This window comes from Egretta garzetta, unplaced genomic scaffold (assembly GCF_000687185.1).
Source record: "Egretta garzetta isolate BGI_Z169 unplaced genomic scaffold, ASM68718v1 scaffold97, whole genome shotgun sequence".
Taxonomy (NCBI): domain Eukaryota; kingdom Metazoa; phylum Chordata; class Aves; order Pelecaniformes; family Ardeidae; genus Egretta; species Egretta garzetta.
In genome coordinates, this window is record NW_009260135.1 from 850,745 (window position 1) to 863,998 (window position 13,254).

Here is a 13,254-nt window from a genome sequence, read left to right on the forward strand (position 1 = left end):
TTTCCCTAACCTAATAGGAATTAGATTTATACAATATAGTGCCATTTTACACTTCACCAGACAGGACGGAATAGCACGTAGACTATCAGCATTTTAATGCCACTGTGACAAGATATTCAGCAAAGTTCATCAAGTGCTTCAAAGTTCAACAAATCTGATAAAGCTTGGAGAATTTAGACTCTGATTTTCAACTAAATGGAACCCTGTTCTTCTAAGAAAACTGCTAGCTTCTCAGATCATAGGCTAGATGTTCTTCTGGTCTTGATTCCACCATGTTGAGGAGATGACCCGCTATTAGGTGAGCAGTAAGCTGTAAAACAGCATATGGCTAATTAACTGACTCAATCTTTGAGGGGATTGCAAACAATAACCTCATTCGCAGGTGCCAGTTTCTTGTGCTGTCTTTCTCCTAAGATTAAACAGCTCTCCTGGTGGATACTATTCCACCTGGGTGTAATGAAGCTTCTCAGGAGAAGCAAATAAGAAGGCTAAAAATAACAGAGCTAAGGGAGACTAATATTACCTGGGGAATGCTTCAACCCAGATTGAATTTATCTGAGTCTTGTTTTCCAGAACTAAACTCAAAATCTTTGTGAATGCTAAAATCTTAAAAGAGAAGTCAGCAAATTAAAATCAGCACCCCATTACAGACATTTTGATGGCACAGCGTTGAGAAAAAAATGCACAATATAACGTAAGGATAAATAGGCCAAATACTGAAGACTGCAAGAAAGTATTATGACTTTAAGTAAGGGAAGCTATAAACACAGAGGAAAAAACGCTTAGATACCTACCCAAAATAACGGTACTGAAAGAGACCACTTCTTTGTCCTTGCCATCGTTGTAAAATGCCAGGTGCCACAAACCCACATCCAAGTATTGAACAAACACAGCCTCATTCTGAACGAGGGTCTGAATACTTCGACGTTCCCGTGGGGACTCCACCACACTCCATTTCTCTTTCCCATCCAAGCGTTCCATGAAATCATACTGCAGGGTAAAAAAACAGGAAAAAAAAAGGAAAAAAAAAACCCGAAAACAAAACCAAAAAACCCCCAACACGACCAAACCCCCAAACAAACAGACCTGAATACAGAATGATATTTCAGCTCAAAATCTGACAGTATATTTTCTCTTCTACCTTGGCATAAAATGGTAGTTCTGGAAGATATGTCAATGTGAAACTAATATTTACTAGCGGACCATGGAAAACACAGAGATTCTGTGATTCTCATCCTTTCTTAAACAGTGACATAGAATTATGCATCTTTGCATAGGTGATCAAAAAATGTACAAATGGTATTTCTTGACAGGCTGGGATTTGGGAAAGAAGTTGAAATTAATGATTTGACCCATCAGATTTTAGGTTCCTACACAGCTTTCAAAGCTGGAAACCTTCAACCTATGAGAGACATGCCCTTTCCTAAGCAATCACCTACAATAAATTCTTGCTGCAAGAGGAACAGGAGTCAGATGCAGCTCCAGACATATAATTGAACGGAAACCCCCGGAATGTGAAAACAAACAGGAACAGCACAAACACTAATGTTAGGTAACTCAGCACCCAATAAAAATACACCGTACAAGTTTTACATCACAGAGTAAGAGTTGCTTACCTGAGTTTGCATGTGGAACAATCAGGGGCAAGTAGGATACAAAACCCAGAGGGAGCATGGAAAGGAATAACACAAATCAAGTGGCTGAAGGAATTGAAGTTATATTAAGGAAAACTGAGACTTTCTGGTTGGATGGTTTCCAAGTAAGGTAGAACATTACATTAATCTTTGGAAAAGGGATCAAACAGAGCAAGTGATTATTTAGAGTATAAGAGGGATGGCACCATTAATGGCATGAAACTAAAAAAAGAAAGAAAGAAATTTAAGATGAATGTCAGATAAGCTTCCCATCTATTAAGCTCAGTAATAGCCTCCCAATGGAGATGCCACTGCATCACACAATTAAACAGGACTGGAAGAAATATTGGTTAATCTACAACAGGGAATAACTCTGCATAACAAAGCAGCTGGACTAGCTGTCCTAATAGTTTTTTTTTTTTTTTCCTCTCTTTAATGCCTGTGATTCTAGAGCTCTCAAGCTGATGCAATGCTCAACTTACTAGCTCTCATAGTCCCTATCTAAGGGAAGCCCTTAAGAAACAACAAAACCAATATATCTAATCTTTTGATAGTTGTATAACAAGTCCCCTATGAAAACACATCTTGTTTTAGACACATTTATCTATGTAGGAGTAGATAGATAGACATGTCTAAAGAAAGATGTGTATGTTCAATAAAATACAGTAACAGTATGTGCTTGCTTGCCAGTAGTTTCATTGCATTTCCCTCCGTTATCTCTAGCACGTACAGTCTGTGCTTGCGACAGCTCTGAGAAAACATACACCTTCACTTGCTTTCAGTTTAAATAGAAAACTGTAATCTTGCATCCTAAACAGACCAAACACCCAGAGAGGGCTGTCTTTTACCCTGTATTCCACTCATTAACAGTGAGTTTTAGCAAATAATAAACAACATGCGATAAAGAAGATTCTCTCTTCTAGTAAAAGAGACAGACAGATGGACTGATTTAACACTTTTAGTGCCATGCTACACATCTACCTAAAACTGGGGTATAAAAGCTGACCTTTCTATTTGAAATTTTGTCACAGTTCTATATGAGGAATATAGAGTCCTTGACATAGCCCTACAACAAAGGGAAAAGTATGGAAGTACTATTACCTTCCTGTTAAACATGTGGAACTATGACACCAATACGCAGCCACAAAGGAATCCATGGCAGGGAAGGAATTTGAGCCCAGGTCTACTAATGTTGAAAGCTACTGTCACAGCAAGTGCATTATCCATTCTTTCCTCTGCTTTTAATTGCGGGAAAGTGTAGAAGTGGAATAAAAAGTTTAACCAAACTGTTAATATCAGACTGCCATCCACTTGAGCCTTTTTTTCACACAGGATTTTTGCAGGAGAAGGTAAATTAGTACATTTAAGCCAACGCACACCAGAGTTTTAGAGAATTCTGGCATGTCAGTAACTCTCAGAGTACCAGAGGTGCCGAACACACATATATCCAGTTCTTAAATCAATGACATTTGGAAATATCGCTAAAACCTATTGTCTAACAGTCAGAGGTTAAGGACAGACTCATCACCTCCTTGGGAAATGTTATTACTCGGGCAACATCTTGGGAAAAAGAAATCTTGAACAATCGTTCACAAAGGGTCAGCTAAGGAAGTAGCAATAAAAGCTGACATTTCTCACTGGCAACATGCTGTTCATCTCTGCTTGTGCTGGCAGGTTCCTCTGCCTCCCCTCTGTTTGATGCTGATTCTACCTCATATAGTAGAGAAGGCTCAGCAGTTGGCAAGATCGAAGGGGAAGAGTATTCAAGCTGAAACTGCTTGAAGTAGTTTTAGCTGCAGAACCTCTTTTCACAATGATGGGGTGTGACCTAGTGGGAGCAGGTCCCTTGGCATGACTCCCCATAAGGCTACAATTTTAACTTCAGTAAAGTTAAGGCTGGTATTGCCCCTCTTTAATCAAACTATGAAGAATTATTGCGTCCTCAGGAAAAAGCAAAATTACTAAACCTGAGTAACTTCATGAACCATGAAGTACCAGTGCAAACTGACACAGAATATAACAATAAATTTTTATTCCTTTTTGGATTCCTCAGGACTGAGGAAAAAAGAAGGAAGAGAATGTATCTGCTGGTGGTTCCACGGGTGTACAAATCTTAATGTGCCAGCAAGTACTAGGTATATGTACCCCAAAATCTACAATCCCTGACTGAAGGGTCACCAAGATGGTACTGTGAATTCATAACCAGGTAAGATTTCTTCACATGGTTTGCTGAATCATCATTTTGCTTCTTGTGGCCCAGTGGATTATTCAATTTACCACACTTGGGTGATTAATTACTTTTATATAACGGTGTGCTGAAGATATCACTCTTACATTAAGCTACTTGTTGACAAATATGCATAGATTAAGAGGCCCATCTAGGAAAAGAACGAAAGTGCTTTCATGATCATTATGAAGCAACTGTGGAATTTTTAATCTAACACACACAACTGCTAAGGACTGCTAAAAGACAACTAAATGACATGAATTAGGGAATGGATCTGTCAAACCAAACTAAATCTCTGAAGTAATTTTGAAGTTTCACTGACTTTTTTTTTTTATGATCCTTTAAATTTCATGCTTTCGTACTGAAAGTCACACAAAAATGGCAAAAACTGCTCAGGAACAAAATGCACCAGAAATCCCAAATGACTGCATCTTCAGAGTTCAATTTTGCGGGGTGAGTACTTATTATGATTAAAGTTCCATATAAGCAAGTGACTTGCCAGCCTACTCCTCTAAACAAATTCCAAATTCACATTCTCAGTGAGTTTGTTTATTTTTACTACACAGCATACCGAAACCCTACTGCACACTTTTATTTACAAACCTAAATCTCACACTAAGTTCTTTCTGGGCAATTTGTTTTTATAATTTCTCCATTCAGAGCTTTCTATCCTCCTCTGATGCATTTTATTCATAGGCTAATAAGGACTTCCCTTTTCCAGTAACCATGGGGAGTCAGCAAAACAGTGTTGGACCTTTACGTATACAGTAGTGACCGCTCTGCACAATGCCATCCATATAGCCCAGAGCGACCAAGCCCAGTTACAGACAGGAAGGGAATTAGTTGTGAAAGCATGGCCAAGACTGAAAACTCAGATAGCCTGCATAATCTTTGTTTTTCTCTTAGATTTGAAACTATTTGCATGCGTCCACAAAATCCCTAACAGTGTTTGAAATTAGGGATTGAAAGAAAGATTTCTTAGAGCTTTTGTCTCAATAATGGATGCATATTGAAATGGGAGAGGGGAGGGAAAAAAAAACCACGTTTGGCGTTGTGGCTATCATTCGTCTTTATGCCAAAGCCCTGTAACACCTAAGCAGCCAAGAAAACATATGTCAGGGAAACTTGTTTGCAAAGTGCTTGAAAATTAGTTCTTCATAAAATCCAGTTGGTAATTATTCATTAAAATACACCCATGAAACATCTGATACCCACAGTGACAGCCAACCAATTTGTTTCTCCATTTGAATGTGACACAACACAACCAGTACAATGCAGCACAGCATTCAGTAATAACAGCACAGTTGCTGTCAGTTAACTTAAAGGTGGTCAGAGCACCTACCTGTGTTTGAGCACTGGCTAAAAACCAAGGTAACACTGCAGCTCCCCAGCTATTCAAGTTGTTTCAAATAAAGCCATTTTCTATTCTAAATGAAAACAGTTTTCTTTTTGACATTAAAAATTTGTAAGTATGAAACACTCTGCTGGAAATGAAAACAATACAACTCCATGCACTGCCTTCTCCAGACATTACAGTGATGTTTCTATAAGGTTACCTTATTTCATGCGTCATTTGGAATGTTCTACCAACGTGTAGTAACATCATAATTGCTGTAATCTCTGTAGAGTCACTTCATGCATTATTTGACATTTGCAGTTCATTTTCTATACATTATCAATTTTATTAATATGACTATCATCTACTAATTTCCTATTGATCATTCAAGCCTGCAATGTGTATTTTGTTATTTCCACGTAGTACTACACAGGTTGGAAGAATTTTGCTTGAAAGCAATGCATTCCTGTTTCTAGTCTGCCTTCCACTCAAAATTGCATTTTCCCCTCTCCTCTAGAGCTCCATTCCCTATGCACATGGCGCACAAGGCTGCTTCTATACAAGTTTACAGCTACATCAGTTTGACTGACTAAACCAGGCACTGGAATATTTGCTAAAGAGTAATACTGAGAAGGTTAAATCTCAGCAGGGCTCTCAGACAGGAACTGCATCTTGTTGTCTCAGGTTAATCATGTACCTAATTTGCTGATTATTGACTTGCTCCCACAAAGGATTTTACTTGGCTTGACATATCAGCACCGATCAGTGATGAACTGTCAAGTGTAGTTGTTCACTGCTTTACAGCTCATGTCCCTAACCTGCAGAAACAAGGATTTTAAATTTCAATTTTAAAATATCGTCTGGTGTCAACTTCAGACTATTTTCATTAATACAAAACCATTCTGCTCCTTTCTGTCAGAACAAGGCTTCTTTTCACTAACTCAGGTCTGTAACAGCTTGCCTTTCTTTTTCTAAAATTATTTCTCTTGGTACCAGCTTGGCTGAATTTTGATTGCTGGGCAACAATGCCAAGCAATCTTCTGCTGTACCACCCTGTTGACAAGCACCAGGACCCTGCATGAATATGGGAAAGTAATTCTGCAGATTATGCCGGTGGATTTCATTAACTCCAGTTATGGAAGAGGGTTGGAGTTGCTTCCTTTAAAGACTGGAAAACAGGTTCTCTGAGGAGGAATCCAGATCAGTAAGAAACACAGTTGATGTTTCTCATTATTTAATTTAAACAGAAAGGTCACAAAATTTATATCCTATCCATGTAAGGTGGAGTGAAAGAAAGAAGAGAAACTTTGCCTGATCATAGCCTTCTCACATGAGAGCATCATAATGAAACTTAGAACAAATATATTTGATCACAGTGCGATAGAAATTAAACTTCGGCTTGAATTAAAAAATATATTTTGTACTACCAGTTACATCCAACTGGATTTCTTGTAAAAGATACAGGCATACCTCCATCACGTCTTAGTGAAACAATTATAATTAACTCATATTTACAGCAAACCTTGACAATAGCTTAAGGAGCTCTGGTTGCCCCAAGCCATTTTCACTTCATGATTTATACTTTTGTTTGTTTTCCTCAACTAAATTGCTGGGTTTTTTTCATGGTGGAATGATAGGGGAAGTGAGTGCCAAAATTCTAAATCAAATCAGACATGCTCAATGAGTTATACCATTACCTCACTGCAACAGTTAAAGATCTGTAGACATAATTTCACCCTCATAATTTCACCTTCCTATTGAAGCAATACAGCCAAAATCAAAACATTCTTAAGGCAGGCTTCCACCCTGGAACATATTCTCTGTAGATATCTTCTGTGTTGCATGGATATCTGACATGGGTTGAAAATTAGTCAACAGCCCTCTACAATTTTCCCACTTTATCTAGTCTTTGTATGGAACTTCAGGATGCTGTCTGCTAACCTGTAGCTATATGGGAAACTGACCTCTTGCCTTTCCCTCCTTGGGTTGTGGACTGCTGATCCTTATTTCTTACCAGTCGGATAGATCCATTCAATAACTCACAAAACATTTTAGAACAGCATACTACAGGAAGTTGATGGAGTTTGGATAGTCAAAGCTCCTTGTTCACAAATTCGTAGAAGTAGAGGTCATAAACCCACGTAAACCTCTTATCACCTTTCCCTCCCAACTCTGTTTAAAGATTTTGGTTCTCAATTCAGATTATAGGCGATAATCAACACCAAAGAACAAGAGGCAATGCAGAGTATTTCTATAAATTTGCTTCGCATTGGTAAGCAGATCCAAAATGCAGTTAATATAAGTGCAGTTTTCCCTAGAAAATGAACTGGTTCACTGTTTGTACCATGAGTTTGTACATGTACATGGACACAGTTCACTTAGGGCTGATACCTCCTTGCAGGCAATATGTAGCAATGCAATTATGTTAAAGCCTCTGGGCTTTTAGCTTAGATCATGCAGTTTAACCATTTATGTAATTGCAGTCTGCTTTGACAAATTAAAAAAAAAAAAAAGTAGTAGCAGTTCTTTGCAAATCAGAGCAAGGCATCTAGAAATGTTAAACAGGGCTTTCCCAAAAGGGATCATGGAGTTCTGCATTTGCTTTTTTGAAATCATATACTAAATAAAGCATTTTAATTTTACAAGATAATTTCTGAATGAAGAACCGATTTTTAGCAGCAAGGATATGCATAAAGGAAGGGGTCCTTTCCAAAAGCTGGTTGCTATTTCTGCTTCTTGGTCTCTAAAGCATGGAGGCTCTTTCCTTTTAGTATGTGTAACCGCAAATATATTCTTTCTCATTACAGTTCTAATCTAAGTAAATGGGAATCCTTCGATTCATATTAATGAGTTTTCAATATAATAATAAAAAAACCCCTCTTTAACAGAAAATAAGGTTATATCTTCTCACAGCAAAGAAATTAAAACACCCACTGCACAGCCTAGAAGAAAAAGATACTTAAGTTTGGTCTGCCTAACTTTAAACTGTCTTTACCTACAGCCCTTAGCTCTGTACTACTGGGTCACTGTAAAAATGCGGTGTTACTGAGTTTTCATCTCTGAGGCTGGTTAGAAATCAAGAAGAATTGGGTTTCCCAGCTGCAAGACTTGCCCCATGTCTGAATCAGATATTGTACCTAAATTCCATCCTTGAGGGTAAAGTAGTAAAATGAAAGCTCTCAAACACATGGCCATTGCATTATATTCTCTAATATGGCTGGCTAGCAGTGACCCCAAGTCTGTTGCATACCCCAGCAATGCCATTCCAGCAGCCTGTGTGGAGATTAAAACTTCTACGAAGATAGAAAATTATATGTTAACACATCTAGCTGTGCATGCATTCCAACTGTATATAGTGCTTTGATACTGTGAGTTTGACCATTATCACTCATCATTTTTGACTGGTGTATAACTGGATACGTTTATCCCAGTTTGGCGCCAAGATTCTGTCAGAGGTTTTTTTTTGTCTCAAAACCTTGAGTGCCAAACTGCAAATTATTTTAAAAACCTGAATGGCAAGAATATAATCACTGATTACTTCTTTTATCAATGTATGTTGAGGTATGTAATAACCTAGAAATCCTAATATCAGGGTGTTCGGTCAAATATCACAAATTAAGTAATTCCCAGAATACTGCACAGAATCTCTAAACTTGAGCTCTGTAAGATCCCACGTAAATCTAACATAGATGCTCTGGACTTTTGCATTTTGACATTTAAAGCCAACAAATACATTGATAAAGTACCTGGGCATGTGATGGTGGGAGTCCTCTTCTTATATAAACACCAAAAAGAGCATCCTTCCCTAAGGATATGTTGAACTTCAGGAACTGTGGCTGGCTGATATGGATCTGAGACCGCCAAAAAACTCCAGGGGGCACTTCCTGCGTGACCCTGCGGCCAACTTCTGCTTCTCCGCTATCTATGCTGCTATTCCTAGTGACCCATGGTCCTATAAAATAAAAGCAAATATAAATAAAATGAGGTAACTTCTTTTAATACAGGTATTTTTATTCATTCAAGATGAACACCTGTGTCAATGCCACCTTTTAAATCAAACCGTAACTTTCCTTTCTTACTCTGATGCAATTTGCCTGCTGTTTCAATCAGTATGTAAGAATTTGGCCCCTAAGTTTGAAGAAGGCTGTGAATCTCTTTCTGTGGAGCATCTGCAATCTTCTAATCCCTCCAACCCTTTAATTCTGCGATTGCTCTTTACTGATCAAATATAGTAACAGTAGAGAGTCAATTAAGCACATACAAATCTCCCCGTGCTCTTTTCAGCTGCATCTCATATGCAACCAGGGTATAAAAAAATTATCTGAAAGGTGAACTGAAGGGGCAACTTCAATCTAAATGAACTGATTGCAAATTTTTTTTGCCATTGTTTTTTTTTATAGTAAAGTAGTCAAATAAACTCCAGGTCATAGACAAGAGAGTTGACAGAAGAAATGAAACGCACAGAAAAGGATTTAGAGGACAGTGTCTGTACTCTAACGCGCACCTTCTCCCTCTTGAAAGAAAGTTAGTACAACTCAGTGTGCTGCCTTTACGCTCTCCCTGCCCGAAGCAGACACTATCTACAAGTCTTTCTCCCTTGTGCTGTGGTTAGTTAAAATCCAGCATTTGATGGTTCTCCAGCATGCATTATTGAAGAAAAGACACAAGACCTTTCTGGTTGAGTGCTCTGGCTTCTAGCCCATGAAATAGTCAACCTTCAAAACATGGTGCAAATCCCTTCTGTTCTCAGCTGAACAGGATGGTTCTGAGGCTACACATATTTTAAACATGGAGTGCAATACGTGAAGCGTTCGCAGTGCTTTCAAGCTACAGTATGTAGCAATGTTTGATTTTGTGTTCCATATTCCCAAACAACGCGGGGATAAATCCATTTAAAAATTATTGCAACAGACACTATAAAGACCAGAAAAGCACAGGTAATCTCTGTTAACAATCACAGAAATGTACAGGTATCATGAATATAACTATTAATACACACTGGATGGTAGTGATCTCTCTGATACAACCTGACAGTATTTCTTAAAAGCGCGATGTTTACTTCACGTTTTTTTCATGGTGTAATGCTTTTTTCAGTAAGTGGCAAGTTACTTTTGAAATATATTTCAGCACTGTATGAATGAAACAGGGTGGCATAGAATGACATATAATTCCGGCAGGTAAGTACATAACAGCTTTTCTGTCTTGACTATCTTTAACTGAGAGCTGCAATAGCATGGTTTCAATTATAGATTCCAAATTATCTATGTTAGGAGCACTTAACTTGTACATAATGAAACAGATATTATGTTAGCAGTGTTTTGAAATGGTAAAAGAATGCTCTGAATACCAACTGCTATACAGTTTTTGGCAACTTGTTTGTTTTTTCATTTTCTATGTTAATGGGTCTACAATAATATCACAGCACTAAGAAAAAAATAAAGCAGAAGAAGCTGCAAAGACAGGCTGCAAAGAAAGGAAAAATGGCTGAGAATGTCACGCAATGTACCTTTAAAGCCACCCAATAACACAGACATATCAATCAGATTCAAACATGTAATATTTTATGAAAACTACATGATTTTATTTCTAATGGATCACTGCAACAGATGATATCTCAAATTTCCTACCTCGATGAAGTCAGGCACCATCTCACTAGAATTTAAATTAGTCCGTAAACCACATGGATAGGAAAACCAGGCACATAAAATCCCCTATTGAATGCTATACTGGAATCACTGGCAGAGCTGGGAAGTCAGTCTAAGGCTGAGGGCTCCTTCATCCCCTCTGAGTACAACATTACACTTTGTTCACTTCACAGTTCCAAATTATGGTAATAAATGCATTTTTTTCAACATTCTTAAAAAGTGTGCTGTAAATTTTTTCTGTGGAGGTAGACTGTGCATACTTAAATGAACACGAATGGTATCTAATCTGAGAACAGACTCTGTGATGCACTCTGAAGAACCATGTTCTTCACAATCAGTATATGCATAGTCAAAGTGAAACAGTCAAAGAAAAAGCTATTTCCAGGAAGTTTTACTGTAGGCATTATTATTATGATAAAAGCCGTATAAGTAATAAAGGTGAGAAGATTAACAGACCAGTGCCTCCTTCAGTATTCTGACTCTGTCCACAGACTCCTTGTACTCCATGAATTATCTGCATTATATATTTTTTCAATGTGGTTAATTTCATGACTACAATAAAGCTGCTCAAGTCCACAGAAGCTAATGGAAATCTTTGACATAAAGAATACTGAAGTCAGTTAAGTGTAATTTATTTCTGAAATCCACACATAAAATAGGTGGGAATCTGGAGCTTAGATCTATTTCAAATCAGAAGCCTCCCCCTCATGTTGGAATCTGCTACTCATTTAGTTTCTTTTTAAATAATACTTTATATTTTTTAAAACTCTCTCTGTGTGTGTATGTGTGTATATATATATATAAAATACTTTATACTTGTTATCCAGTTCTAGAATTCAGTGGAGCAGTGGTCGCGTACATTCAGAGATACGGCTTGCATTAGCTGCACGAATCTAATATTCCAATTAGTTAAAAAATAAGCAGCTTATAGTCACTTACCTCATGTAATAAACATATATGTATAAATATATATATATATCAGGGCCATTAAGTACTGAAACAGCACACGTAAGTAGCCTGTGCCACAGAATAAGTTTTAGAAAAATGAATCTTTGTCAAAACATTTTAAGAAGTGATGTGGTGTTAGAATACCCTCACGCATACATCTGCTTTACAAATTACGGAGTCGTGTGTTTTTCACCTACAGCAAATAGAGATTATAGTGAATATTGGTTCAGGCATTGTACCCCACTTTTACCCAGTGCAGCAAGTTTACTGAGCAGGCAAATGGCAAGGCCACCATAGTCTCTGTTGGAGATTATGCTTTCATTAGCTATTAAAGCAGTTCCAAAACACCACCATCAATTACTTTTTCTAATTACATTGCTTCCAAGTCTGCTGAGTATATATTGTCTCGAATTATAACTTTGCAAATAAATTTAATTCCTATGGAGGCTCAAGTTTTAGTGTTTCTGGTTGAATTTAGCCTTAGCCTCCTTTGGTTTTCCAAAATTCTGTTTTCTGGAAAAGGGCATTTTTCAGGAGTCAAGAATCCTTGAATATATCAATTAGGCTAAAAAGAGAATATTCCAGTCATAAAGAGACCCCAGGGTTACATTACATTCACATTACTTCAGCAAGCACCTCAAAGGTAAACAAATATATTGGCTGTGAAACTTTTACAACAAAAAGTTGTCAGAAAAAGACCGTTCTTTTATATTTCTCATGAAAATTTTTAATTTTAATTTTTTCAAGTTGTTAGCTTGAAAATTGGTGAAAACTGCAGATGAGACAAGTGAATTTGTAACTCTCAATCAGCCTAGAGACATGATTCAGGTTTCTAATACTGAAATGATTCAGCTGAATTTGGCATTGTCTTTGGAAGTATCTCCCCATAGATGTTTTTTTTTTGCTCTACGATATAAATGATCTGGTTTCTAGTTGTCCAAACCACTCCTTCTGGAACACTGCAGTGTCTCAGGAAAATCTGCCTAGGAAGAGAACTGTGACAGCTGTAGGGGTTCAAAACAGCAGAGGATTTTAAGAGCAGGTTAGATGAGCAACTATCACAAGTGATCAGGATATACTTAACCTACAACAAAGAATGGAATGGATGGATGACCCCTTATTTTCAAGTTTGTATTTCTGTAGCATGGCATGCCTCTGCTCTACATCCAGCCCATGCCATGTCTGTGAGAAACAGCTGCTGCCTCACCTCCGACATGCTGAAAGGGATCCTTATTTTTGCTTTTAAGAACTTAATACATGAGATTGTGTTTTTATGGCTCTACATTACAATGCTGAAATAACACAATTTAGAAATGCCTGGAGTTGTACTAAAATGTAAGTTTTACGTCTGCAAGTTTAACTAACAACTCAAAAAGTTTTAAGTCTAGCAGGCTATCAGAGCTCTAAAGATTATGCATTATTGAATCATAGACTCATAAATTACTGCTGAGCTACTCTTGTTGG

General features: G+C 37.5%; 1 protein-coding gene across 2 annotated transcripts in view; it reads right to left on the reverse strand.

Annotated features, from left to right (window-relative positions):
* Positions 1-13,254, reverse strand: part of TENM2 (teneurin transmembrane protein 2) — a 538,424-nt gene that overhangs the window by 109,861 nt on the left and 415,309 nt on the right. For both annotated transcript variants that reach the window (XM_009641606.2, XM_035897048.1), the window contains 2 exons: positions 8,944-9,149; positions 795-990 (listed from right to left, as the gene is read on the reverse strand). In XM_009641606.2, the coding sequence (XP_009639901.1) occupies positions 795-990; positions 8,944-9,149 (402 nt within the window). The remainder of the gene's footprint in view (positions 1-794; positions 991-8,943; positions 9,150-13,254) is intronic.